This window comes from Mauremys mutica, chromosome 2, assembly GCF_020497125.1.
Source record: "Mauremys mutica isolate MM-2020 ecotype Southern chromosome 2, ASM2049712v1, whole genome shotgun sequence".
NCBI classification, from domain to species: domain Eukaryota; kingdom Metazoa; phylum Chordata; order Testudines; family Geoemydidae; genus Mauremys; species Mauremys mutica.
Genome location: NC_059073.1, coordinates 295,797,978 through 295,822,284, shown reverse-complemented (window position 1 = coordinate 295,822,284; position 24,307 = coordinate 295,797,978). Strand labels below are relative to the sequence as shown.

General features: G+C 67.5%; 1 protein-coding gene across 1 annotated transcript; it reads right to left on the bottom strand.

Moving 5' to 3' along the window:
• Positions 1 to 4,905: 4,905 nt before the first annotated feature.
• On the bottom strand, positions 4,906 to 19,106 carry LOC123363317 (mucin-13-like). The gene is made up of 13 exons (XM_045004177.1): positions 18,612 to 19,106; positions 18,035 to 18,148; positions 17,328 to 17,453; positions 16,715 to 16,821; positions 15,073 to 15,131; positions 14,120 to 14,274; positions 12,808 to 12,948; positions 10,632 to 10,674; positions 10,199 to 10,236; positions 9,879 to 9,954; positions 6,552 to 6,705; positions 5,882 to 6,169; positions 4,906 to 4,929 (listed from the first exon to the last, which is right to left on the bottom strand). Exons 1-13 carry the CDS (start codon positions 18,691 to 18,693, stop codon positions 4,906 to 4,908), a joined length of 1,407 nt encoding a protein of 468 aa, XP_044860112.1. The 5' UTR covers positions 18,694 to 19,106.
• Between the last annotated feature and the right edge of the window lie 5,201 nt (positions 19,107 to 24,307).

Sequence of the window (24,307 nt, the reverse complement as noted above, 5' to 3'; positions counted from 1 at the left end):
TCCCCGTGTTGCTTGGAGGGACGCGGGCCCCTGCTTGTCCCCACAGGGAAGCCCTGAGCTGTGCCAAGCCCTGGTGCCTGCACCGTGCCAGCAACGCCCACGCTGGGGCTTAAACCCGGCCTGCCTGGGTGCCCAAGGGCCGTGCCCATCGCAGCTGACAGGCCCCTCTCCTGGAGCGGGCACTAATGGGCACTCGCGTGGCGTTGCCCCAATGCACCGGGGCAGCCCAGTCTTGTGGGACCATTGTCTGTGCCCACCACCCCTGGGTGCCCCGCAGTCGGCAGTGCCCAGCTGACTGCCTGGCACCCACCTGGTCAGCCCTGGCACGGTACCAGTGTGGGGCAGCCAGCGTCCCGGTAGCCCCAGTGACCCACTCTGGAGCCGCAAAGCCTCCCTCCTGCACGAGCTCCGGCCCCGCACGGCTCCCGCCTGGTCTGCTGCCTCCTGCTGGCGCTCTGGAGTGCCTGGGGGCCCGGGTGAGCCCAGCAGCGGGTGCTTCGGCCAGTCCGCAGGGGGGACCTGCAGTGGTGGTGCCAGGCCCGTCCCCGGGAGCCCCCGCACCCTTCGAAAGGGCCAGCGGCGCCGGGGTGGGCGCAAGCAGGGGAAGCTCCTTCGGTGCCAGCCCGTGAGCAGGGAGCAGCGCCCGGGTAGGAACAGTTCGCACCCGGCACTGGGCGGGACAGACTAGGTTTTACTGGGGTGTCTGCATGGGGGAGGGGGACGGGCCCTGAGCCTGTAACCGGGGGCCAGGTGACACCTTTGCCTGGGAAAGAGACAAAGGCTGGAGGAGGAGCCGGGGGGGGAGGAGCTGGGGGAGACGGCTGGAGGGGGGTCTGGGGAAGCAGAGGGAACCCCAGGGCTGGGGTCTAAGCTCCCTCCCCCCCCAAGGGACCTGGCTGAGGGGTCCTGGCTGTACCTACAAGCCCTGCTTGGGACTGTGTCCTGTTGGCTAATAAACCTCCGGTGTTACTGGCTGGCTGAGAGTCCCGGGAATCGCAGACGTGGGGTGCGGGGCCCGGACCCCCCCTCACTCCGTGACAGGCGCTAATGACCCTGGCAGGCAGCGCTGACTCCAGGAAGGGTTTTGATACTGTCCCAAGTGAGCTTCTCAGAAACAAAGGCAGGAGATACAGAACTTTACTAAGCTGCTGTACTTGGCCAGGGCCGGTGCAACCATTTAGGTGACCTAGGCGGTCGCCTGGGGCGCTAGGATTTGTGGGGCAGCATTTTCTTCGGCAGTGACCGCGGTGGCCGGCTGCTCGGCCGCTGCCAGCATTTAGGCGGAGGGAGCTGGGCAGGGGGGCACGGGGAGGGCCGCAGGGGAACTCCCCGCCCCAGCGCACCCCTGCCCCACCTCCTCTCCGAGCGCGTTGTCGGCACTTCACTTCTCCTGCCTCCCAGGCTTGCAGCGCCTAAGCTGATTGGCGCCGCACGTCTGGGAGGCGGGAGAAGTGAAGCGGCGACGGCCTGCTCGGGGAGGAGGTGGGGGGGGCCTCAGGGCAGAGGGTGGGAGCTGCCACAGGGGGGGGCACTTCAGGGTGGAGGGGGGGCACCTCAGGTCAGGGGCACAGGGGGGGTGCAAGGTGGAAGTTTTGCCTAGGGCGCGAAACATCCTTGCACTGGCCCTGTACCTGGCCCATGACATGCCCCTCGCCGGGCACCAGGGAATCCGGCGCACCAGGCAGAGGCTGCTGCAGAACTTTTACTGGCCTGGGGTCTGTGACGTTATTGATATAAAGGGGGACCATATAGAACATGGGTTGCAACCAAGGTCCTGTAGTGGCTCCAAATCCTAAGTAAAGGGGGTCATATAAGGTGTCTAAGACCAGGTTCTGGGTTGCTGATTATAATTATGCTGTCTGTATGTCTGCGTATCATTTTTAGTTGAAGTTATGAATGTTGGCTCTATGCTGTCTGTATTTCAAGTTTGTGCTGTGCTTCTGGGGGAAGCCTCCCAGACAAGCTGGTGTTAGCTCTGCCTAGCCTGTTTGATGGCCCATTAAGGACCGTCAGCTACACAATGGACCCATGGAGAGAAGGCAGACACGCCTTGTGACTCAGCAAAGTATGCAGGGACTGGCCCATGTGACTCCAGGCTCCATTTTGCTGTAAATTTCCACAGTGAGGACAAAGAGGTTCTTACACCTGGAAAAGCCTATATAAGGCTGATGCTTCATCTCCATCTGGTCTTCAATCCTGCTTCTGACCTCTGGAGGGATTTTGCTACAAACTGAAGCTTTACACAAGGGACTGAACGACCCATCCCAGTGGGGGATGTTCTCCAGAGACTTAATCTGAACCTGCAGTTTACTCCATCTCTGCTGCAAGCCTAAACTAAGAACTTTGCCATTACTGTATGTAATTGATTCCATTTAACCAATTCTACCTCTCATCTCTACCTTTTTCCCTTTATGAATAAACCTTTAGATTTTAGATTCTAGAGGATTGGCAACAGCGTGATTTGTGGGTAAGATCTGATGTGTATATTGACCTGGGTCTGGGGCTTGGTCCTTTGGGATCGAGGGAACCGTTTTCTTTTATTGGGGTGTTGGTTTTCATAACCATTTATCCCCAGGACGAGTGCACTGGTGGTGATACTGGGAGACTGGAGTGTCTAAGGAAATTGCTTGTGTGACTTGTGGTTAGCCAGTGGGGTGAGACCAAAGTCCTTTTTGTCTGGCTGGTTTGGTTGGCCTTAGAGGTGGAAAAACCCCAGCCTAGGGCTGTGACTGCCCTGTTTGAGCAATTGGTCCTGATTTGGCACTCTCAGTTGGGTCCCGCCAGAATCGCTCCGTCACAGGGTCTTTACCCATGTCCGGCAGCACTGCCGATCCTGTGACCCCTGCCAGCGGGTGGGGAAGGCCCGGGACAAGGGGAAAGCAGCTCTGAGACCCTTGCCCATCATAGAGGAGCCTTTCCAGGTGGCCATGGACATGGTGGGACCTCTCAGCAAGACGACCCGGTCGGGGAAGAAATACATTCTGGTGATGGTAGATTTCGCCACCCGCTACCCCGAGGCAGTGCCCTTAGCTTCCACTGAAGCAGACACTGTGGTGGATGCGCTGCTGACCATTTTCAGCCGAGTGGGGTTCCCCCAGGAAGTCTTAACGGACCAGGGGTCCAACTTCATGTCGGCCCTGCTCCAGTGCTTGTGGGAGAAATGTGGGGTCCAGCACAACTGGGCCTCAGCGTATCACCCCCAGACCAACGGGCTGGTGGAGAGGTTCAACGGGACGCTAAAGATGATGCTAAAAACATTTATGCACCAGCACCCACAGGACTGGGACAAGTACTTACCTCACCTGCTGTTTGCATACAGGGAGGTACCCCAGGAATCTACTGGGTTTTCGCCTTTCGAACTGTTATATGGAAGGCGGGTAAGGGGGCCCCTGGACCTGCTGAGAGACGAATGGGAGGGGAAGGCCGCTCCCGATGGAGAGTCGGTGGTGGAGTATGTCCTGACCTTCCGGGAAAGACTTACCGAGCTCATGGGCCTGGCCAGGGAGAATCTGGCCCGAGCCCAGAGGAAGCAGAAGGTCTGGTACGACCGCACGGCGCGGGCCCGCACCTTCGCTACTGGGGATCAAGTGATGGTTCTCATCCCCGTGAGGAAAAACAAACTCCAGGCTGCCTGGGAAGGGCCCTTCAAGGTTGTCAAGCAACTAAATGAGGTAAACTATGTGGTGGAGCTGTCGAACCGGGCGCACCACCGCCGGGTGTACCATGTGAATATGATGAAGCCATACTATGACAGGGGGAATATGGTGTTGGCCGTGTGTGGACATTGGGAGGAGCAGGGAGATGACCCTTTAGTGGATCTATTCCCTGGAAAAAAAGCTGGTTTCCCCCTGGGGGCAATTCCCCTCTCAGATCAGCTGTCCCCGGCCCAGCACGCTGAGATCAGAGGGGTGCTGCATCTGTACCGACAGCTGTTTTCCAACCAGCCTGGGCGCACTAATTTGACTGTCCACCGGGTGGAGACTGGGGCACACACCCCGATACGATGCTCCCCTTTTCGGGTTACCGGGAAGACTGCCCAGGACCTGGAAAGGGAGGTCAGGGACATGCTGGCTTTAGGGGTGATCCAGCCGTCCGCCAGCCCTTGGGCCTCGCCGGTGGTGCTGGTCCCCAAGAAGGACGGGTCGATCCGGTTCTGTGTGGACTATCGAAAGCTCAATGCCATCACCGTATCTGATGCCTACCCCATGCCCAGGCCTGACGAGCTCCTAGACAAGCTGGGAGGCGCTCGGTACCTCACCACCATGGATCTTACAAAGGGCTACTGGCAAGTGCCGCTGGACGCAGATGCCAGGCTGAAATCGGCCTTTATCACCCCTCTGGGGCTCTACGAGTTTCTGACCCTGCCCTTCGGCCTCAAGGGAGCGCCGGCCACCTTCCAGCGCCTGGTGGATCAGCTACTGAGGGGGATGGAGAGTTTTGCTGTGGCGTATATTGACGACATCTGCGTCTTCAGCCAGACCTGGGAGGACCACGTGTCCCAGGTTAGACAAGTGCTGGACCGACTCCGGGAGGCGGGTTAACCGTAAAGGCTGAGAAGTGCAAGGTGGGGATGGCTGAAGTACCTTACCTGGGCCATCGGGTGGGGAGCGGCTGCCTAAAGCCGGAACCAGCCAAGGTGGAGGTGATCAGAGACTGGCCCGCTCCCCAGACCAAAAAGCAGGTCCAGGCCTTTATCGGGATGGCGGGGTACTATCGAAGGCTCGTGCCCCACTTTAGTGCCATAGCCGCCCCATCACTGAGCTGTGCAAGAAGGGGAAGCCAGACAAGGTGGTCTGGACCGAGCAGTGCCAGCAGGCTCTCCGGGTGCTGAAGGAGGCTCTGCTCAAAGGCCCAGTTCTGACAAACCCAAACTTTGACAAGCCCTTTATGGTGTTTACCGACGCCTCAGACACGGGGCTGGGAGCGGTGCTGATGCAGGAGGATGAGAAGGGGGAGAGACACCCCATCGTGTACCTGAGCAAGAAGTTGCTACCACCGGGAGCAGAGCTACGCGGCCATCGAGAAGGAATGCCTGGCCATGGTGTGGGCCCTGAAGAAACTGGAGCCATATCTCTTTGGGCGCCACTTCACCATGTACACCGACCACTCTCCCCTGACCTGGCTGCACCAGATGAAAGGAGCCAACGCCAAGCTCCTGAGGTGGAGCCTGCTCCTGCAGGACTATGACATGGACGTGGTCCACGTGAAGGGAAGCGCCAACCTGATAGCGGATGCGCTGTCGCGGAGAGGGGGCCCCGAACTTCCCCAGGTCACTGGGCAGGTCGCTGGGGGCTGCCCTGACCCCAGGGAGGCCTGGAGGATTCACCCCGGGGAACAAGGAGCCCTGGCCCCAGCTCAGGGACGACCACCCAGGGACGCGGCAGCCCCAGGGCCCGGCCAGGCCCAGAGCTGGGCACCAGCAATCAGTGGCCTCTGCTCAGCCCCAGCTGCCAGTCCCAGGGGGTGCCTGGCTGGGGAACAGCCCGGTTCCCAGCGATCCCACCGCTGCCAACCACAGGCGCCAGGCAGCCTGACAGCCAGGGCCCTGCCCCCAGCCCGTGTTAGGGGGCCAGGCCAGCGCCCCGCCCCTCACTCAGTGCAGGACCCCCAGCAGGGCACAGCTCCACAGCGCAGCTTCCACTTCTTTTATTAAAAAATTAAAAAAAAAATTCAGGACCCCCCCCACGCCCCAGCAGAGTGGAGGGGCCCAGCCCATGGCCCTATCCCCACCAGTCCCCCTCAGAGTGCCCCACACCGGGGGGGGGGCAGCCCACGGGCCCAACCCCCCAAGCTCCAGCCCTCGTGGCCAAGGGGCTGGGATGCCTTGTGGGGCAGCTGCTATGGGCCCTACCCCCACCCCAGGCTGTGACACCCCCAATACATCACACCGTGCCAGCCAATCAGCACACCCGTGTGGCAGCCCCTCCCAGCTCAGGGTAGGGCTGAGGATCTGTGTTCGAATGGCACCGTCTCCTCCTGGGCTGGGCACGGGGCTAGGTATGGGGCGGTGCCCCGCCCGCCCCTCAGCAGTTCCGCCGGCCCCATTCCTCGTCGCTGACAAACACCAGGTTGCTCTGGCCACCCCCTGGCCGGGGGCCGAGCTGGGCGAGCTCTGGGAGCCCCGGAACGTCTTCATGCGGGGCCCGGCGGCCAGCACCCGCCCAGCACCCTGCAGCCACGACAGAAGGAGGCATCAGGCCCTGCCCTGAGTGGGCCCCTGCCCCATTGCCCCAGACACTGGGCATTGTGTGCCCGGGCCTCTGCCCCCACCCTGCCCCCCAGCACGGGGGGAAGCTGGTCCCGGCCCTGCCCCTCCAAGAGCAGCTGCCCCAGGGCCAAGCTGCCTGCCAGGGCCCAGGGCCAGGCCAGGGCGCGGGGGAGAGACGGCCCCCAGGTGCCATCTGAGGGGGCACAGCAAAGGGACAGCCAGGGCTCTAGGGCAGGGGAGCTTCCCCCCACGCCTGCCCCAGGGGGCTGGTGCTGACTCGCCCGGGGCTCCCCAGTGCCAGGGCTGTGCCAGGCCCCCCAGGGCTCCCCCCACCCGCACTCACCAGGCTCAGCCTGTCCCCGCGGCCGAGCTCCAGGATCTCCACCTCCTCCAGGGGCCGCGGGGGGCGCACCCGGGGCAGGCTCCGCTGCTGGGGCTGGAAGGGCGGCACGACCGGCTCTGCCAGGCTGGGGCCCTGCGCCAGGGCCTTGGCTCTCCTGAGAGGAGAGGGGAGTTACCAGGCCAGCCGCCCCCCAGTGAGCCCCGGGAACCTCCTCCCCCTCCCCGGGCCACCCGGCGGGGGGCAAGTGGGGCAATTTGCCCCAGGCCCCGCAGGGGCCCCGCGAGCTCTGGCCCAGCGGCGGTCCGGGTCTTCGGCAGCATTTCTGCGGCGGGGGGGGGGGAGGCTTCAGTGCTGCCAAAGACGTGGAGCGACCAAAGCCGCCCCCCCCCCCGAAGCGCCGCCGGTGAGCACAAGCGCCGCAGCTCCCCTGAATCCTCTGGGCGGCCCTGCCACCTCCCGGCACAGAGCAGGGTGTGCACTGCCCCCCTGCCATCTAGGGGGCCCCCATTGCACCCCCCACCCCGGGTGGGCCCAGCCCTGGGGCACTGGGGCTGGCACCCACAGGGAGGACTAGTTGTGTGTGGGGGGGGCTTCCGGCCTAGCAGCCCTAGGGCGAGGTGGGGAGGGCAGGAGAATCTGCCCCGGCCCATGGCCCCCGGCCGGCGGCTGTGTCAGCACGAGCCCTGCGCCCGGAGCAACGGCGCCAGCCACTCCGAAGTGCCAGGTAGGGGCAGGCTGGGTCCCTGCACCCCCCAGGAACACTGCCCCCCCCATGCCCTGTCCCCATTGCCCTGCTCCCTCATGCACTGCCCCCGCCACCCCCAAGGGCAGCCCCCAAACCCCCACCACCCCCTGCACCCCCGACTCCCCCACCCCCACCCTGCACCCCACAGGTACACTGCCCCCCCCATGCCCTGTCCCCCAGTGCCCTGCTCCCTCATGCACTGCCCCCGCCACCCCCAAGGGCAGCCCCCAAACCCCCACCACCCCCGACTCCCCCACCCCCACCCTGCACCCCACAGGAACACTGCCCCCCCCATGCCCTGTCCCCCATTGCCCTGCTCCCTCATGCACTGCCCCCGCCACCCCACCCACACCCTGCACCCCCGACTCCCCCACCCCCACCCTGCACCCCCCAGGAACACTGCCCCCCCCATGCCCTGTCCCCATTGCCCTGCTCCCTCATGCACTGCCCCCGCCACCCCACCCCCACCCTGCACCCCCGACTCCCCCACCCCCACCCTGCACCCCACAGGAACACTGCCCCCCCCCTGCCCTGTCCCCCATTGCCCTGCTCCCTCATGCACTGCCCCCCGCCACCCCCAAGGGCAGCCCCCAAACCCCCACCACCCCCGACTCCCCCACCCCCACCCCGCACCCCACAGGAACACTGCCCCCCCATGCCCTGTCCCCCATTGCCCTGCTCCCTCATGCACTGCCCCCGCCACCCCCAAGGGCAGCCCCCAAACCCCCACCACCCCCTGCACCCCCGCCACCCCCCCCACCCCCTTCACCCCCGACGCCCCCACCCTCACCCTGCTCCCCTCCGGAAGTGTGCCCCCCCCTTCCCTGTCCCCCATTGCCCTGCTCCCTCATGCACTGCCCCCGCCACCCCCAAGGGCAGCCCCCAAACCCCCACCTCCCCCGACTCCCCCACCCCCACCCTGCACCCCACAGGAACACTGCCCCCCCATGCCCTGTCCCCCATTGCCCTGCTCCCTCATGCACTGCCCCCCGCCACCCCACCCCCACCCTGCACCCCCGACTCCCCCACCCCCACCCTGCACCCCACAGGAACACTGCCCCCCCATGCCCTGTCCCCCATTGCCCTGCTCCCTCATGCACTGCCCCCGCCACCCCCAAGGGCAGCCCCCAAACCCCCACCACCCCCTGCACCCCCGACTCCCCCACCCCCACCCTGCACCCCACAGGAACACTGCCCCCCATGCCCTGTCCCCCATTGCCCTGCTCCCTCATGCACTGCCCCCGCCACCCCCAAGGGCAGCCCCCAAACCCCCACCACCCCCGACTCCCCCACCCCCACCCTGCACCCCACAGGAACACTGCCCCCCCATGCCCTGTCCCCCATTGCCCTGCTCCCTCATGCACTGCCCCCCGCCCCCCCCCAGGGCAGCCGCCATACCCGGTACTCCCCCTGCTCCCCCTCCCCCACCCTGCACCCCCCAGGAACACTGCCCCCCCCATGCCCTGTCCCCCATTGCCCTGCTCCCTCATGCACTGCCCCCGCCACCCCCAAGGGCAGCCCCCAAACCCCCACCACCCCCTGCACCCCCACCCCCACCCTGCACCCCCCAGGAACACTGCCCCCCCCATGCCCTGTCCCCCATTGCCCTGCTCCCTCATGCACTGCCCCCGCCACCCCCAAGGGCAGCCCCCAAACCCCCACCACCCCCGACTCCCCCACCCCCACCCTGCACCCCACAGGAACACTGCCCCCCCATGCCCTGTCCCCCATTGCCCTGCTCCCTCATGCACTGCCCCCCGCCACCCCACCCCCACCCTGCACCCCCGACTCCCCCACCCCCACCCTGCACCCCACAGGAACACTGCCCCCCCATGCCCTGTCCCCCATTGCCCTGCTCCCTCATGCACTGCCCCCGCCACCCCCAAGGGCAGCCCCCAAACCCCCACCACCCCCTGCACCCCCGACTCCCCCACCCCCACCCTGCACCCCACAGGAACACTGCCCCCCCATGCCCTGTCCCCCATTGCCCTGCTCCCTCATGCACTGCCCCCCGCCACCCCACCCCCACCCTGCACCCCCGACTCCCCCACCCCCATGCTCTGAGCCAGGTGGCAGGGGGGAGGGGAACAGCCTCACCCCCGCACAGGAGTCAGGCTGCACCTTGGCCTGGGGGCTGGTGCCCTCTAGTGGCTGCTCCACACCAGAGCCAGCAGCTCTGCCAGCGCCCCCCACTCCCGACCCGCAGCCCATATCCCAGCCCCAGGCTCACCCCGTCCCATCCCCCACCCCCCAGCTCTGCCAGTGCCCCCCCACTCCCGACCCGCAGCCCATATCCCAGCCCCAGGCTCTCCCCCGTCCCATCCCCCACCCCCCCCAGCTCTGCCAGTGCCCCCCCACTCCCGACCCGCAGCCCATATCCCAGCCCCAGGCTCTCCCCCGTCCCATCCCCCACCCCAGCTCTGCCAGTGCCCCCCACTCCCAACCCGCAGCCCATATCCCAGCCCCAGGCTCTCCCCACAGCTCTGCCAGCGCCCCCCACTCCCGACCCGCAGCCCTGGCTCCCCTCGCCCTGGGTGGGGAGGGAGGGGCACCAGGGGGTGTTTGCGTGGCAGCCGCCTTACCCCAGGAGCAGCAGCACCATCAGCAGCAGCAGGACGCCCCCAGCACAGGACACCCCAACCAGCGCCAGCAGGAAGGCTGTGGGGAGAGAGCCGTCAGCAGGGCCGGCGCCCGCCATGGGGCTGCCCCCCAGCACCACACGCTGCCCCGGGCCCAGCACAGCCCCCCTCCCCCTGCCGTCCCAGGGCCCTGCCAGCTGGGATCAGAGCCACATCCTCCCCTGCACCCCCCAGCTGCTGCTGCTCTGGGGCTCTGCTGGGGCGGACTGGCCAGGCTGAGCAGCCCCAGCCCCACGTGGGCCCTGCCCCACACGGACACTCACGCTCCTCACACTGGAAGCCACCAAAGCCAAACGGGCACCTGCAGAGACCGAGACCGGGGTTCAGCGCGTGTCCCGGCAGCAAACCCTGCCCAGCCTCACCCGCCCTCTGCCCCCCCAGCCCCATAGACCAGGCTGCCTGCCAGGGGGCCCCCCAAACCCAAGGGTAACCCCCCCACTCCCCACATATACAGGGAGTGTCTGCAAAGGCCATGTGGCTCCAGCCACTAGGCCGCCTGCCCCTGCCACACAGGCAGCCGCTGGCAGAGCCATGGGGGACCTGAGGCCCCCGGGGTGGCACCAGGTCCCCGACGAGGGGCTCAGCCAGGAGCCGATGCCCCCAGCTGCACGGCACCAGCCAATGCACAGTGGCTGATCCCAGGGCATGGGCGCTTCCCTGGCCGCGAGCAGCCTCCCGTGGGATGCCAGAGCTCACCTGGCACAGACGCCATCCCGCAGCCAGAACCCGCTGCCACAGGCTGCAGGGGGAGAGACACAGTGAGATGCCCGCAGGCTGGGCAAGGCTCTGGCCGCTTTCCAGACCCAGCTGGGGACAGCCTGGCATGGGGACCGAGACCACAGTGCCAGGGCAGCACCCCTGCCCGTGCCCCATCCCCCCTGCCTGGCATGGGGACCGAGACCAGTGCCAGGGCAGCACCCCTGCCCGTGCCCCATCCCCCCTGCCTGGCATGGCATGGGGACCGAGACCAGTGCCAGGGCAGCACCCCTGCCCGTGCCCCATCCCCCCTGCCTGGCATGGGGACCGAGACCAGTGCCAGGGCAGCACCCCTGCCCGTGCCCCATCCCCCCTGCCTGGCATGGGGACCGAGACCACAGTGCCAGGGCAGCACCCCTGCCCGTGCCCCATCCCCCCTGCCTGGCATGGGGACCGAGACCACAGTGCCAGGGCAGCACCCCTGCCCGTGCCCCATCCCCCCTGCCTGGCATGGGGACCGAGACCACAGTGCCAGGGCAGCACCCCTGCCCGTGCCCCATCCCCCCTGCCTGGCATGGGGACCGAGACCACAGTGCCAGGGCAGCACCCCTGCCCGTGCCCCATCCCCCCTGCCTGGCATGGGGACCGAGACCAGTGCCAGGGCAGCACCCCTGCCCGTGCCCCATCCCCCCTGCCTGGCATGGGGACCGAGACCACAGTGCCAGGGCAGCACCCCTGCCCGTGCCCCATCCCCCCTGCCTGGCATGGGGACCGAGACCAGTGCCAGGGCAGCACCCCTGCCCGTGCCCCATCCCCCCTGCCTGGCATGGGGACCGAGACCAGTGCCGGGGCAGCACCCCTGCCCGTGCCCCATCCCCCCTGCCTGGCATGGGGACCGAGACCAGTGCCGGGGCAGCACCCCTGCCCGTGCCCCATCCCCCCTGCCTGGCATGGGGACCGAGACCAGTGCCAGGGCAGCACCCTGCCCGTGCCCCATCCCCCCTGCCTGGCATGGGGACCGAGACCAGTGCCAGGGCAGCACCCCTGCCCGTGCCCCATCATAGAATATCAGGGTTGGAAGGGACCTCAGGAGGCATCTAGTCCAACCCCCTGCTCAAAGCAGGACCAATCCCCAACTAAATCATCCCAGCCAGGGCTTTGTCAAGCCGGGCCTGAAAAACCTCCAATGAAGGAGATTCCACCACCTCCCTGGGGAACCCATTCCAGTGCTTCACCACCCTCCTAGTGAAAAAGTTTTTCCTAATATCCAACCTAGACCTCCCCCACTGCAACTTGAGACCATTACTCCTTGTTCTGTCATCTGCCACCACTGAGAACAGTCTAGATCCATCCTCTTTGGAACCCCCTTTCAGGTAGTTGAAAGCAGCTATCAAATCCCCCCTCATTCTTCTCTTCTGCAGGCTAAACAATCCCAGTTCCCTCAGCCTCTCCTCATAAGTCATGTGCTCCAGCCCCCTAATCATTTTTGTTGCCCTCCGCTGGACTCTTTCCAATTTATCCACATCCTTCTTGTAGTGTGGGGCCCAAAACTGGACACAGTTCTCCAGATGAGGCCTCACCAATGTCGAATAGAGGGGAATGATCACGTCCCTCAATCTGCTGGCAATGCCTCTACTTATACAGCCCAAAATGCCATTAGCCTTCTTGGCAACAAGGGCACACTGCTGACTCATATCCAGCTTCTCGTCCACTGTAACCCCTAGGTCCTTTTCTGCAGAACTGCTTGTCATCTCCCCAGCCTGGCATGGGGACTGAGACCGCAGCCCCAGGGCAGCACCCCTGCCCGTGCCCCATCCCCCAGCCTGGCACAGGGACTGAGACCGCAGCCCAGGGCAGCACCCCTGCCCGTGCCCCATCCCCCAGCCTGGCACGGGGGACACTGGCTGGGCGTGTGGCTGCCTGGGTCAATGGGGCTCCGCTCTGGGGACAGCCTGGCTCACGCTGCGCCTCCTGTAGCAGGTCAGCCTGGAGCCGCTGGGCCCGGGCAGGGACCCAGGTGCCGAGCTCTGGAAGCTGCTCCCTGCCCAGCCCCTGGTACTCGGCCCTTGGCAGGGGGTTGGGCCCCGGGGGGGGGGGGGAGAAGCGCCACTTTCCCACCCTGCTAAAAGCCTTCCCCTCCCCCACCCAGCCGGCCCCACGGAGCCCCCTGCCCGACCTGTGCAGGCACGGCCCATGGTGGGGCCGGGGGCGGGGCCGGGGTGGTATCCCGGCCGGCAGGGGCACTGGGCCAGCCCGTCCTGGAACACGCAGGCTGTGGAGACGGGGTCGCAGGGCTGCAGCTCACAGAGACTCAGGCCTGGACGTGGGGGGGGGAGAGAACACAGCCTGGTCAGAGTCCCCCCCAGAGGCCTCCCAGCCCTGCCACAGCCACCCCCAGAGCCACCTCCCACCCATGCCCAGCCTGAGCCCCTCCAGAGACACCCTGCCCAGCTCCGTGCCAGCCACCCCCACCCCGCTCTGCCATGAAGTGGGGAATTTTCTTGAGGCTTTGTATGAGAGCTGTGCGTGCCTCCGTTTCCCCGTGTGCTGCGTGTGTGAGGAGGGGGTGGGGGGGTTGCTGTTGCAGGGGACCAGGTGTGACCGCAAAGAGCAGCCAGTGACTGGTGGGGACCCAGCGACTGGTGACAGGGAGGCCCCCCCCCCAGCTCAGGAGCAGCCGGTTCTGGCCAGAGGGGGACAAAGGGCCGAGGCGAGGGGGCCCTGGGGTAGGAGACAAAGGGCGGAGGAGGGGCTGGTGGGGGAGGGGATAGGGGCTGGGCTGGGACCAGGAGCAGCCTGAGCCCATGGGGACGGGGCCAAACCCAGCTGCCCAGGGCTGAGACTGGCCCGGCCGAGGCCCCGAGAACTGCCTGGGCCGGGGTCAGACGCTCAGTGACCCCCGGGTCACGCTGGCTGAGAGTCGCTGAGAGATCGGGGGGGCATCGCTCCCTCTGGGAGGGGGCAGGGAGATCGGGGGGCATCGCTCCCTCAGGGAGGGGGGAGCGGGGGGGCCTCGCTCCCTCGGGAGGGGGGATCGGGGGGGAGATCGGGGGGGCATCGCTCCCTTGGGGGGGCCGGGGGGATCGGGGGCCCCTGGCAGAGCCTGGCTGCTGGAGGCTCAGGGAGGTGCGGTCCCAGGAGGCGGTGGAGCCCGAGGGCCTGACCCCCAGGAGAGCGGCCCCCCGAGAAGGGCTGTCACCCTGAGGGAGGTTCCTCCCCAAGACCGTATGGAGCCGAGAGACGGGGCCTGGGAGTCCATGACAGAGCCACCCCTCCCCCGCCGCCCAGTCAGAGCCCCCCAACGGGCCTGAACCCCCTAGGGCCGTGGGGGGGCACAGCTGGGTGCCTCCCGCCCCAGGCTGCAGGGAGAGGAGGGAGCGGAGCAGGGATTTGGGGGCCACGCTCCCCGGGCACGTCTCCTTTGGGGGCAGGGGTCCATCCCCCCTCCTTGCCCGGGGCCCCGCCCAGGAGAGCCCCCCCCCGCTCACTCTGGTAGGAGACGGTGTCCCGCAGGAAGCTGCAGGCCGGGTCGCTGGCCTGGCACCGCGCCCAGAACCCCGCGATGGCCCCGTCCACCTGCCGGGCCGTGACGGACGAGCGCGCCGAGAAGCTGTGCAGGACGGTCACCGCCTGGCTGTGCGGCCTGGGGGGGCCCGCGCCTCCGGTCAGCGCCCGGGCCAGGCAGCACCCGGCCGAGCGGGGCCCCCCCGGCCAGCCGCATGCAAAGCCAGCGCCCCCCCGGCCGCCCTTCCCAGGTTACCCCCCCCGGCCAGCACCCCATTCCTCCCCTCCCCCCCGACAGCCCTTCCCAGGTTACCCCCCCGGCCAGCACCCCATTCCTCCCCTCCCCCCCGACAGCCCTTCCCAGGTTACCCATAACCCCCCCCGGCCAGCGCCCCATCTCCCCCCCCCCCGAGCCCGTCCCAGGTTACCCGTAACCCCCCCCGCCAGCGCCCCATCTCCCCCCCCCCCCCCCGGCAGCCCTTCCCAGGTTCCCCGTAACCCCCCCCCGGCCAGCGCCCCATCTCCCCCCCCCCGACAGCCCTTCCCAGGTTACCCATAACCCCCCCTCCGGCCAGCGCCCCGCTCCCCCCCCGGCCGCCGTTCCCCGGTTACCCCCCCCGGCCAGCACCCCAGTCCTCCCCTCCCCTCCCCCCCGACAGCCCTTCCCAGGTTACCCATAACCCCCCCCCCGGCCAGCGCCCCATCCCCCCCCCCCCCCCCGACCGCCCTTCCCCGGTTACCCGTAACCCCCCCCTCCGGCCAGCGCCCCGCTCCCCCCCCCCACAGCCCTTCCCAGGTTACCCATAACCCGCCCCCCCCAGCCAGCGCCCCGCTCCCACCCCCCAACAGCCCTTCCCAGGTTACCCCGCAAGCTCCAGCTCCCTCCCGCCCCCCCCCCCCATGGCAGCCAGCCCCCCCGGGCCAGCCCCACACTCACTGCAGGTCCAGGACGGACGAGGACAGATAAGCGTCCAATTGCCCCAGGATAGGCTGGAACTGGGGGCAGACACAGGGGGCTGGGTGAGGGGCTGGTGTGCGGGGCCCCCCCAGCCCCCTGAGGAGAGAAACCAGAGCCGGGGGCTGCACGGAGCATGGCCCCCCCGGGCAGAGGGGGGCTTTGGGCCAGCCCTGCCCTGGAACACCCCCCCGCACATGCCTGGGGCCAGCCCTGCCCTGGAACCCCCCCCCGCACATGCCCAGGTGGGGGGCGGGGAGCCCCCAGGGGAGGGTTGCCAACTTTCTACTTGCACAAAACCCAACCCCCTTCCCCTTCCCGAGGCCCCGCCCCTCCCTCTGTTGCTGCCACGCCCCCCCCCAGTCCCTGGCTCAGGGGTGCGGGGTCTGGGGTGGGACCAGGGATCAGTTCAGGGCACAGGAGGGGACTCCAGGCTGGGGTAGGGGGTGAGGGCTCCAGGGTGGGAGGTGGGGAGTTCAGTATGTAGGAGGGGGTGAGGGCTCTGAGGTTGGGGTGCAGGGGGTGTGAGGGCTCCGGGGTGGGGCTGGGGAGAGGGGGTGAGGGCTCTGGGGTGGGGGGTTCAGGAGGGGGTGAGGGCTCTGGGGTGGGGGTGCAGGGGGTGTGAGGGCTCCAGGGTGGGGGGGTTCATGAGGGGGTGAGGGGGTGAGGGCTCTGAGGTTGGGGTGCAGGGGGTGTGAGGGCTCCGGGGTGGGAGGTGGGGAGTTCAGTATGCAGGAGGGGGTGAGGGCTCCAGGGTGGGGGGGTTCAGTATGCAGGAGGGGGTGAGGGCTCCAGGGTGGGGGGGTTCAGTATGCAGGAGGGGGTGAGGGCTCTGGCTGGGGGTGGGGATGAGGTTGGGGTGCAGGGGGTGTGAGGGCTCTGGGGTGGGGGGTTCAGGGTGCAGGAGGGGGTGAGGGCTCTGGGGTGGGGGAGTTCAGGGTGCAGGGGGTGTGAGGGCTCCGGGGTGGGGCAGGGGATGAGTTTGGGGTACAGGAGGCGGTGAGGGCTCTGAGGTTGGGGTGCAGGGGGTGTGAGGGCTCCGGGGTGGGGGGTGCAGGGGGTGTGAGGGGGTGAGGGCTCTGAGGTTGGGGTGCAGGGGGTGAGGGATCAAGGGTGGGGGGGTTCAGGGTGCGGGAGGGGGTGAGGGCTCCGGGGTGGGGGGGTTCAGGGTGCGGTAGGGGATGAGTTTGGGGTACAGGAGGGTGTGAGGGCTCCAGGGTGGGGGGTTCAGGAGGGGGTGAGGGCTCCAGGGTGGGGGTTCAGGGTGCGGGAGGGGGTGAGGGCTCTGAGGTTGGGGTGCAGGGGGTGTGAGGGCTCCGGGTGGGGCTGGGAGAGGGGGTGAGGGCTCCGGGGTGGGGGTGCAGGGGGTGTGAGGGCTCTGGGGTGGGGGGTGCAGGAGGGGGTGAGGGCTCTGAGGTTGGGGTGCAGGGGGGTGTGAGGGCTCCAGGGTTGGGCAGGGGGTTGTGATGCAGTTTGGTCAGGCCGAGGGGAGGGGGCACCAGCTGTTCCCCAAGGAGTTCCCCTTCCCACCCCAGCCCACCCCCCACCCCCACTGCCCCCCCCGGGCCCCACTCCCAGCACCCACTGCCCACCAGCGGGTGTCAGACTCTCCCCCCCCCCTTACCAGGCTCTCCAGCTGGGCGACGACCCTGCGCAGGTCGGCAGGTGGCAGCGGGCTCGGGGGTGCCGGGCCGGGGGCCCGCAGGGAGAGGCGCCCCGGGAACGTCCTGGCTTCAAACACGCAGGAGGCAGGGGGGAGACGGGACAAGGGGCCTCAGAGCCGGCAGGGCCAGGGGCTGCCCACGGGGGACCCCAGCCAGACTCCCTCCCTGCCCTGAACGGAGCCCAGGCACAAGAGGACCCCCCCTCCCCCCCACTATATGCTCCTCCCTTCAGCCCAGCCACCCCCCACGGCCCCAGCCCAGCCCACGGGGCTGCTCCCTTGTCCCGGAGCCCCCCTCTGCCAGCAGGGGCCCCAGGGGGGTCAGCGTGGGACATGGGGGACTCACAGGCAGAACGGAGACCAGGGCCCCAGTGGGAGCCTCCTGGCTATGGGGTGAGAAGGAGACAGGGAGCCAGCGCCAGCCCTGGGCCCCTCCCCCACACTGGGCATCACCAGGGCCAGGCAGGTCTGCTCGGTGTGATGGGGCAGGTACCCCCATGCAGCAATGGCAGGGGATGGGGCATGGGGCATGGGACACCCCCCCCCCCCAGGCCCAGGGGAGCAGCCCCCTTACCTGGCACACAGCCCATGGTCCGGCTGAGATAGAAGCCCAGGGCGCAGCGGCAGGAGAAGTGCCCAGCCCAGGACTCGCAGGTGCTCCAAGGGGGGCAGGGCTGCCCACTGCCACAGCTGGGCTCATCTGGGGGAACAGCCCCCGCAAGAGTGAACAAACCTGAGCTGAGACTCAGACCTGGGAGGAGCCTGAACAGCAGGTACCCAGGGCAGGAGGAGCGACACAGCACTGGTATAGCAGGGGCTGCGGGTCAGGAGTGAGGGGCACCGGCGGGGCAGGACTGGGCTAGCAGGGGCTGCGGGTCAGGAGTGAGGGGCACCGGCGGGGCAGGGCTGGGCTAGCAGGGGCTGCGGCTCAGGGTTGGGGGGCACCGGCAGGGCAGGACTGGGCTAGCAGGGGCTGCGGCTCAGGGTTGGGGGGCACCGGCAGGGCAGGACTGGGCTAGCAGGGGCTGCGGCTCAGGGTTGGGGGGCACCGGCAGGGCTGGGCTGGGCTAGCAGGGGCTGCGGCTCAGGGTTGGGGGGCACCGGCAGGGCTGGGCTGGGCTAGCAGGGGCTGCGGCTCAGGGTTGGGGGGCACCGGCAGGGCTGGGCTGGATGGGCAGGGGGCTGCGGGTCAGGGTTGGGGGGCACCGGCAGGGCAGGGGGCTGGGCGAGTGATCAAGGGGCCAGGGCCAAAGCAGGCCCTGCAGTGGAGTTGGGCCATACCTGGTGCTGTGGCCCCCGCAGTGGGGGTGCCAGTCCCTGCGGGCGTCTCAGTGCGTTTAGCCCAGGTCTGAGGTGTGGGGCTGGATGCTGCTGACCAGGGGGGTGCGCTGGACCCTGGAATACAAGGGGGTTGGGCAGCCGGAGGGTCACCCCCATTGGAGGGATTGATGGGGGTGGGGGGGGGGGCTCAGCTGGCCGGGTGCAGGAGTCCCTGGCAGGTCCCTGGCAGTGCCGGCCGCTGGGGCCTCGTCTCCCCGGGGTGCAGCTGGGCTTTTACCGCCGTGTGGCTCAGCCTGGCACACAGCAGCCCTCTAGTTCTGCCATCAGGGCAGTGCCCACCTCCACCTGGCACCACCCCAGCAAGGTCACCACCCGGCAGCCCTGGAGCCAGTCCGGGGTGGGGGCAGAGCCCCCCTTTGCTACAGACAGCACCTGTGCTGGGGCCCCCCCAGGCCGAGCTGCAGACACCTCCCGGGGGCCAGGCCGGGCCAGGGGACAGCTGCATTTCCCCCTTTGTTTGCTCCTAGGCGGGGGGGGGGGAGCCCAGAGCATTGGCCAGGGGCAGCCGTGAACTCACCTGCCCCCCCGGCCTGCCCGGCACAGGGAGCCTGGAGCTGCAGCAGGAGCCCGAGGAGGAGAAGGGGGCAGCCCCTCCCCATCCTGCCAGGCCTGGGTCCCAGCAGCTCTCAGTCGCCACGGGGCAGGGAGGGGAGCCAGGCCGCACCTGCGCTGGGTTAAGAGCGATCCAGGGGCTTGTTAATGATTCCTGGGTGGGGGCAGCTGTCAAGGGTCCAGGCAGCCACTGAGGGAGCCCTGGGCTGGCTGGCTCTGGGTGCCCAGCTGGTGCTCATCAACCCAGGCAGGGCCGGGCCCAGGCAGCCCTGCCCCCCCCAGGCTACCCCCCCCCCAGCAGCTCTGGCCAAGGCAGGACAAAGTCCAAAGCACAGCAGGGAGCTGGGCAGCAACAGAACAGCTCCTCCCTGCAGGCCAGGCTGCCGAGAGAGGCTCCCGCAGGGCTGAGATCTGCCCCCTGGGGGGGGGCTGGTCACACAGGGCTCCCCCCCAGCGCTGAGATCTGCCCCCTGGGGCGGGGCGGGGCGGGGCGGGCTGGTCACACAGAGCTCCCCCCCCCAGGGCTGAGATCTGCCCCCTGGGGTGGGGTGGGGTGGGGCGGGGTGGGGTGGTCACACAGAGCTCCCCCCCCAGGGCTGAGATCTGCCCCCCTGGAGTGGGGTGGGGGGGCTGGTCACACAGAGCTCCCCCCCAGCACTGAGATCTGCCCCCCTGGGGTGGGGCAGGAGGCTGGTCACACAGGGCTCCCCCCCAGGGCTGAGATCTCCCCCCCTGGGGTGGGGGGGCTGGTCACACAGGGCTCCCCCCCAGGGCGGAGATCTGCCCCCTGGGGTGGGGGGGCTGGTCACACAGGGCTCCCCCCCAGGGCTGAGATCTGCCCCCCTGGAGTGGGGTGGGGGGGCTGGTCACACAGAGCTCCCCCCCAGCACTGAGATCTGCCCCCCTGGGGTGGGGCAGGAGGCTGGTCACACAGGGCTCCCCCCCAGGGCTGAGATCTGCCCCCTGGGGTGGGGGGGCTGGTCACACAGGGCTCCCCCCCAGGGCTGAGATCTGCCCCCCTGGGGTGGGGGGGGCTGGTCACACAGGGCTCCCCCCAGTGCTGAGATCTGCCCCCCTGGGGTGGGGGTGGCGGCTGGTCACACAGCGCTCCCCCCCAGCACTGAGATCTGCCCCCCTGGGGTGGGGTGGGGTAGGGGGCTGGATGTGGGAATTCTTTGTAATATTTTCATGATGCCTGTGTGTGCCTCAGTTTCCTCTACATGCTGCCTTGTTACCTGGGGGTGGGAAAGGTCTGTCTGCTCTCGGGGCAGGCTGAGACACAGGTGGGAACGGCGCCTACCTGCCCGGGACCGTAGGCCCCTCATCGATGGAGCTCTTGAGGAGACAATGGGACTTTCACACCCAGCAACCATTGATTGGGACCCACCTACCCCCTGCTCCGCTGGGGGACGGAGCTGCATCTCCCCCGCTTGGGAACAAAGGACGGGGGGGTGAGGTGGGGGTTAAGTGGGGGCTCCCACTGGAAGCAGTTGGGGCTCACCTGGGAGTCTGACAAAAGAGCAGATGGCCGGACAGACAGAGCTGTAAGGTCTGAGGCCTTTTTGTGCAGCCACACTAGGACAGCAGCACCATGAATCACTCACAGCCCCACATGCCACCTAAACTGCATTAAACCAGTGTCACACCGCGCTGTGGAAAGCGATCCCAATCCGGATCCCAATCCCGTCCTAACAGCACCCGCCGCCACCAGAGAGAGAAACCGCTTCAGTGGCTAAAGAAAACCGGGTTTGATTGAATCTGTCTGGCAAGAAATCCCTCAGCAGCAGTTGTGGGTGTGAAATCTTGATGTGTATTTGCGACTTTATGGTCCCTACTCCTCCATGGTTTATCCGTCTGGTCTCGGTCTGGTTTGTGAGTGTGGCTGTTACAGAACTGATTTTGCTAGGTGTAAATCAATGAAGGTGCTGGGTAGGATTGGCTAAAGGATTGTTTGACAATATGTCAGGATGGGTTAGAGAATTGCTTAGGAATCATTTAGTGAAATGGCTGGTTAAGGTGCAGCTAAGCAGGACTCAGGTGTCACTATATAAGCTGGGGTGACGTCCAAAAGGAAGTTCTTGGGAACCAGCTCCAGGCCCCAGCCCCGAAGCTCAGAGCTGCCAGACCTCAACACCCTGCCAATGACACCGTGCAGAAGCTGGAGTCCCCCAGCTGGCCTGATCCTGACTGGCCATCAAGAAAAGTTCCTCTGCGTTCCTGGGAGCGGTGAGCACTGGTGGCTCAGCGGGTCAGGCTGTTTTGGTGACTGTTAATAAAGAGAGGATCAGGGTATTACTGTGTGAGGCTCTTTCACTGGGAAAAGGCCCTGCAGACCCGCAGAAAAATGATGCCCTGAGCCCTAGGAGCTGGGAAAGGGTGGGGCTGCCTAAATGAACTGGGTCATACCCAGCGATGAGCTGCCAAAATCTTAATAACCAGTTCCCTATAAAAAGTTCTGATTTAAGGGGGGGGGGGGAGTGGGGGAGGGGCCAGGGTTGGGGGAGATATACTCATGGGGCCGGGGGCAAATTGCCCCACTTGCCCCCCCTTCCCTTGCCCACAGCTCAAACCAGCAGGACCACTCAGGAGCTCAGCTGAGCTGCCCAGCTGGTGCGGGCGGCGGGCACCGCTGCCGCGGGGGGGGTGGGGGGGCGGGGCCGGGGGAGCCTCAGCCTCCCCAGCTGGGACTCCTGGGAGCAACAGGACGGTCCGGCCCGCGGCCCAGAGTTCTTTGCCCCCCCCGGCCCTTTAACAACCGGTTCTCCACGGGGGTCTGATTTTAGCAACCGGTTCTTGGGAACCGGCTCCAGCTCCCCACTGCTCGTACCGTGACCCCCAGAAGGGTAGATGGGGGCCCTAGGGTGTGCGGGTAACAGAGCCGGACCCGAGGGTTCCCCACAGCCGGGCTGGGCTCTGGGCTGGCCAGGACGGACCCTGCTTCACCCTTCACTGCCCTGGGCTGCCCGACGGGCCCCTAGGCCGGGCGCCAGCTAATGAGTGAACCCGGCTGTGCCCGCGCTGGCTGCGGACCCCTGCGGACACTGGCCCAGGTGCCTTGCTCCTCAAGATTGCACAAGTCTCCCTCGGGCTGTGTCCGTGGGAGTCGCTGCCCGGAGCCCATGGGGGGGGGGGGGGGCTGCAGGCCCAGAGGGCCAGTGAGGCAACGTGACCCACGCTGGGGGAAGAGCGAGACCCCCTGGGGGTCTGGCACGGTGACGAGCGACCGGAGATGGTTCCAACGCTGGGGGTGCAGACCCTGTGCTGCAGCCATAACCCACCCTGCCCCACCGTGGCCAGCTGGGAGTTCTCATTCTCCGGCAGCGCGATGGCCACCGTGGCTCCCGGCAGGGCGAACGGGACATGGGCTGCAAAGCAAATACCAGTCCCACTGTTCATCAGGGTGAGCGTGCAATGAACCCCCCAGCCTGCTTGACAGCTAGACCCCCCCCCCAGCCCAGCCCCCCGGCCCTGCTCACTCCAGAGCTCTCCCTAGCCCAGCCCCTGGGAATTCAGATTGTGCACCAGGCCCTGGGCAGCCACCCAGCTTTGGGACTCCTGCTCCCTGCCTGGGCCGGAGGTCTGGCCCTGCCTGTGGGGAACCGACCCGGCCAAAGCTGATACCGGAGGAAGTGGTGTCACCTCACCCCAGGGCTGCATGTCCTGCAGCCTCAGAGCCAATCTCCCCATGCCGCCCTCCCAGGAATCCCACCCATCTCTCCCTGTCCATAGAGCCTGCAGGTCCGCCCGGCCCCCTGGCGCTAAGGGCAGCCGAGCCGGGAACGGGGCCCTGATGGACGGGGCGTCTGGCTGGGTGTGATGAACCTGCCTTGTGGAATTCCTGCACCAGGCCCCGCAGAGCAGCTGGCTCGGCCCGAGAAGAACGGCTTCCCCTCAGCCACGAGGCACAGACGGCTCCTCCCCGGCTCAGTGCCCTGCTCCCAGCTGGCTGGGTGGTGATGGTCCTGCAGCCCCAGCCGGGGAGACACCAGCCCCCATCACTGGAACCAGACTGGAAGCAAATGCAGCACAAACTGCCCCCGAAACACACACATCTGGCCAGCTCCAGCTCCTCCCAGCGCTGACCCCCACGCAGCCGGGGCCAGCCCCAGCCCCAGCCAGACACAGATGGGGGTGGGGGCAGCTGCAGCCCCTTGCTGGGAGTTTTCTGCATCTCCCATGACCCAGCCCGGCGCCAGGACCAGGCTCCCTCATTCCCCTGCTGCCATGGGAGCCTCCCAGGGTCCCCAGGACAAGCTCCGGGGCATGGTGAGGGGCCCAGGCAGACACAGCCCGGAGCAGGCTTGTGCCAGGTCTGGGCTCAGAGCGAGGATGGGGCTGTGGCTCCTGGGAACTGAGCTCCAGCCGCTGCATGCTGGGGAGGGCAGCACAGCAGCCCCCGCTGGCCGGCGAGTGCAGCCCCGGGCCGGGGCAGAGACGCTCGCTGGCTCCTGGCTGCCCAGTTACTTCCTGGGGTGTCCCTGGCTGGCTCCACAGTCCTCTGCCCAGCCCCCCAAGCAGCAGAGATGACGCTGTGGGGGAGGAGGGCAGGGGCAATGCTGCCATGGCCGGGGGCTCAGGACAGGCGAGTACTGCACCTCTCCCCCCACGGCCAGGGCCAGTCCCCGTAGCACGGGGCTGATGGTGGGCACAGCTCTGGGCAGCACCCCGGCCCCTCTGGCAGGGCAGACACAGGTGCCTGGCAAAGCCTCCCCTGCCCCCCTTTAAGAGTGGGGCCAGGTTTAGGTTGCCAGGTGTCTGGTTTTCGACTACACGTCTCGTTGAGAAGGGAAGCTGGCAGCAGTAACCAGCCTCTGCCAGGGGGCAGGAAGAGCAGCAGCAATGGCTGGCTTCTGGAGCTGGCTCCAAGAGGTGGGCTCCTGGCCCTCCACCACTGAGCCCTGATTGCCCCAGCCCTGGCCCCTCGCTGTGCCCTGATGGCAGCTCCTCCCAGCCTGGCTCTGCAGGCAGCAGCTCAGTCCCCTCCCGGGAGAGGAGTGGGCAGGGGCGGGCAGGGGGCAGAGCCAGGTTCTTCGGTTTTCTGCCATTAGAAAGTTGGGTGGGGGGTGGGGGAGCACATGGGCAGGGCACCAGGGCGATACGGAGACCCGGACCCCACCCCCAGTATGTTTTGCCTCGGCTCCCACTCGTGGGTTTCTTGCTTCTCGATTAACCCCACCTCTGAACGCCGCCTGCGCCACCGAGCTGCTGCCAGCTCCCACGGGCCCTGCCCCCAGGCGCTCCGAGGGGAAGGCGCAAGCAGAGATCTTCAGTCAGGAGACACTGAGGCAGGAGCTCACCCTGTGGAGGAGGGGACCAGGGGCTGCCAACTCTCTAATCACACAAAGCCCAACACCCTTGCCCCATCCCATGCCCCTTCTCCGAGGCCCCGCCCCTGGCCCCACCCCCACTCACTCCATCCCCCCTCCGTTGCTCACTCACCCTCACTGGGCTGGGGGTTGGGGTGAGGGCTCCGGCTGGGGGTGCGGCTCTGTGGTGGGGCTGGGGATGAGAGGTTTGGGGTGTAGGAGGGGGCTCTGGGCTGGAGCCGAGGGGTTCCGAGTGTGGGAGCAGGCTCAGGGCAGGGGGTTGAGGTGTGGGAGGGGGTGCGGGCTCCAGGAGGGAGTTTGGATGCAGGAGGGGGCTCAGGGCTGGGGGAGGGGG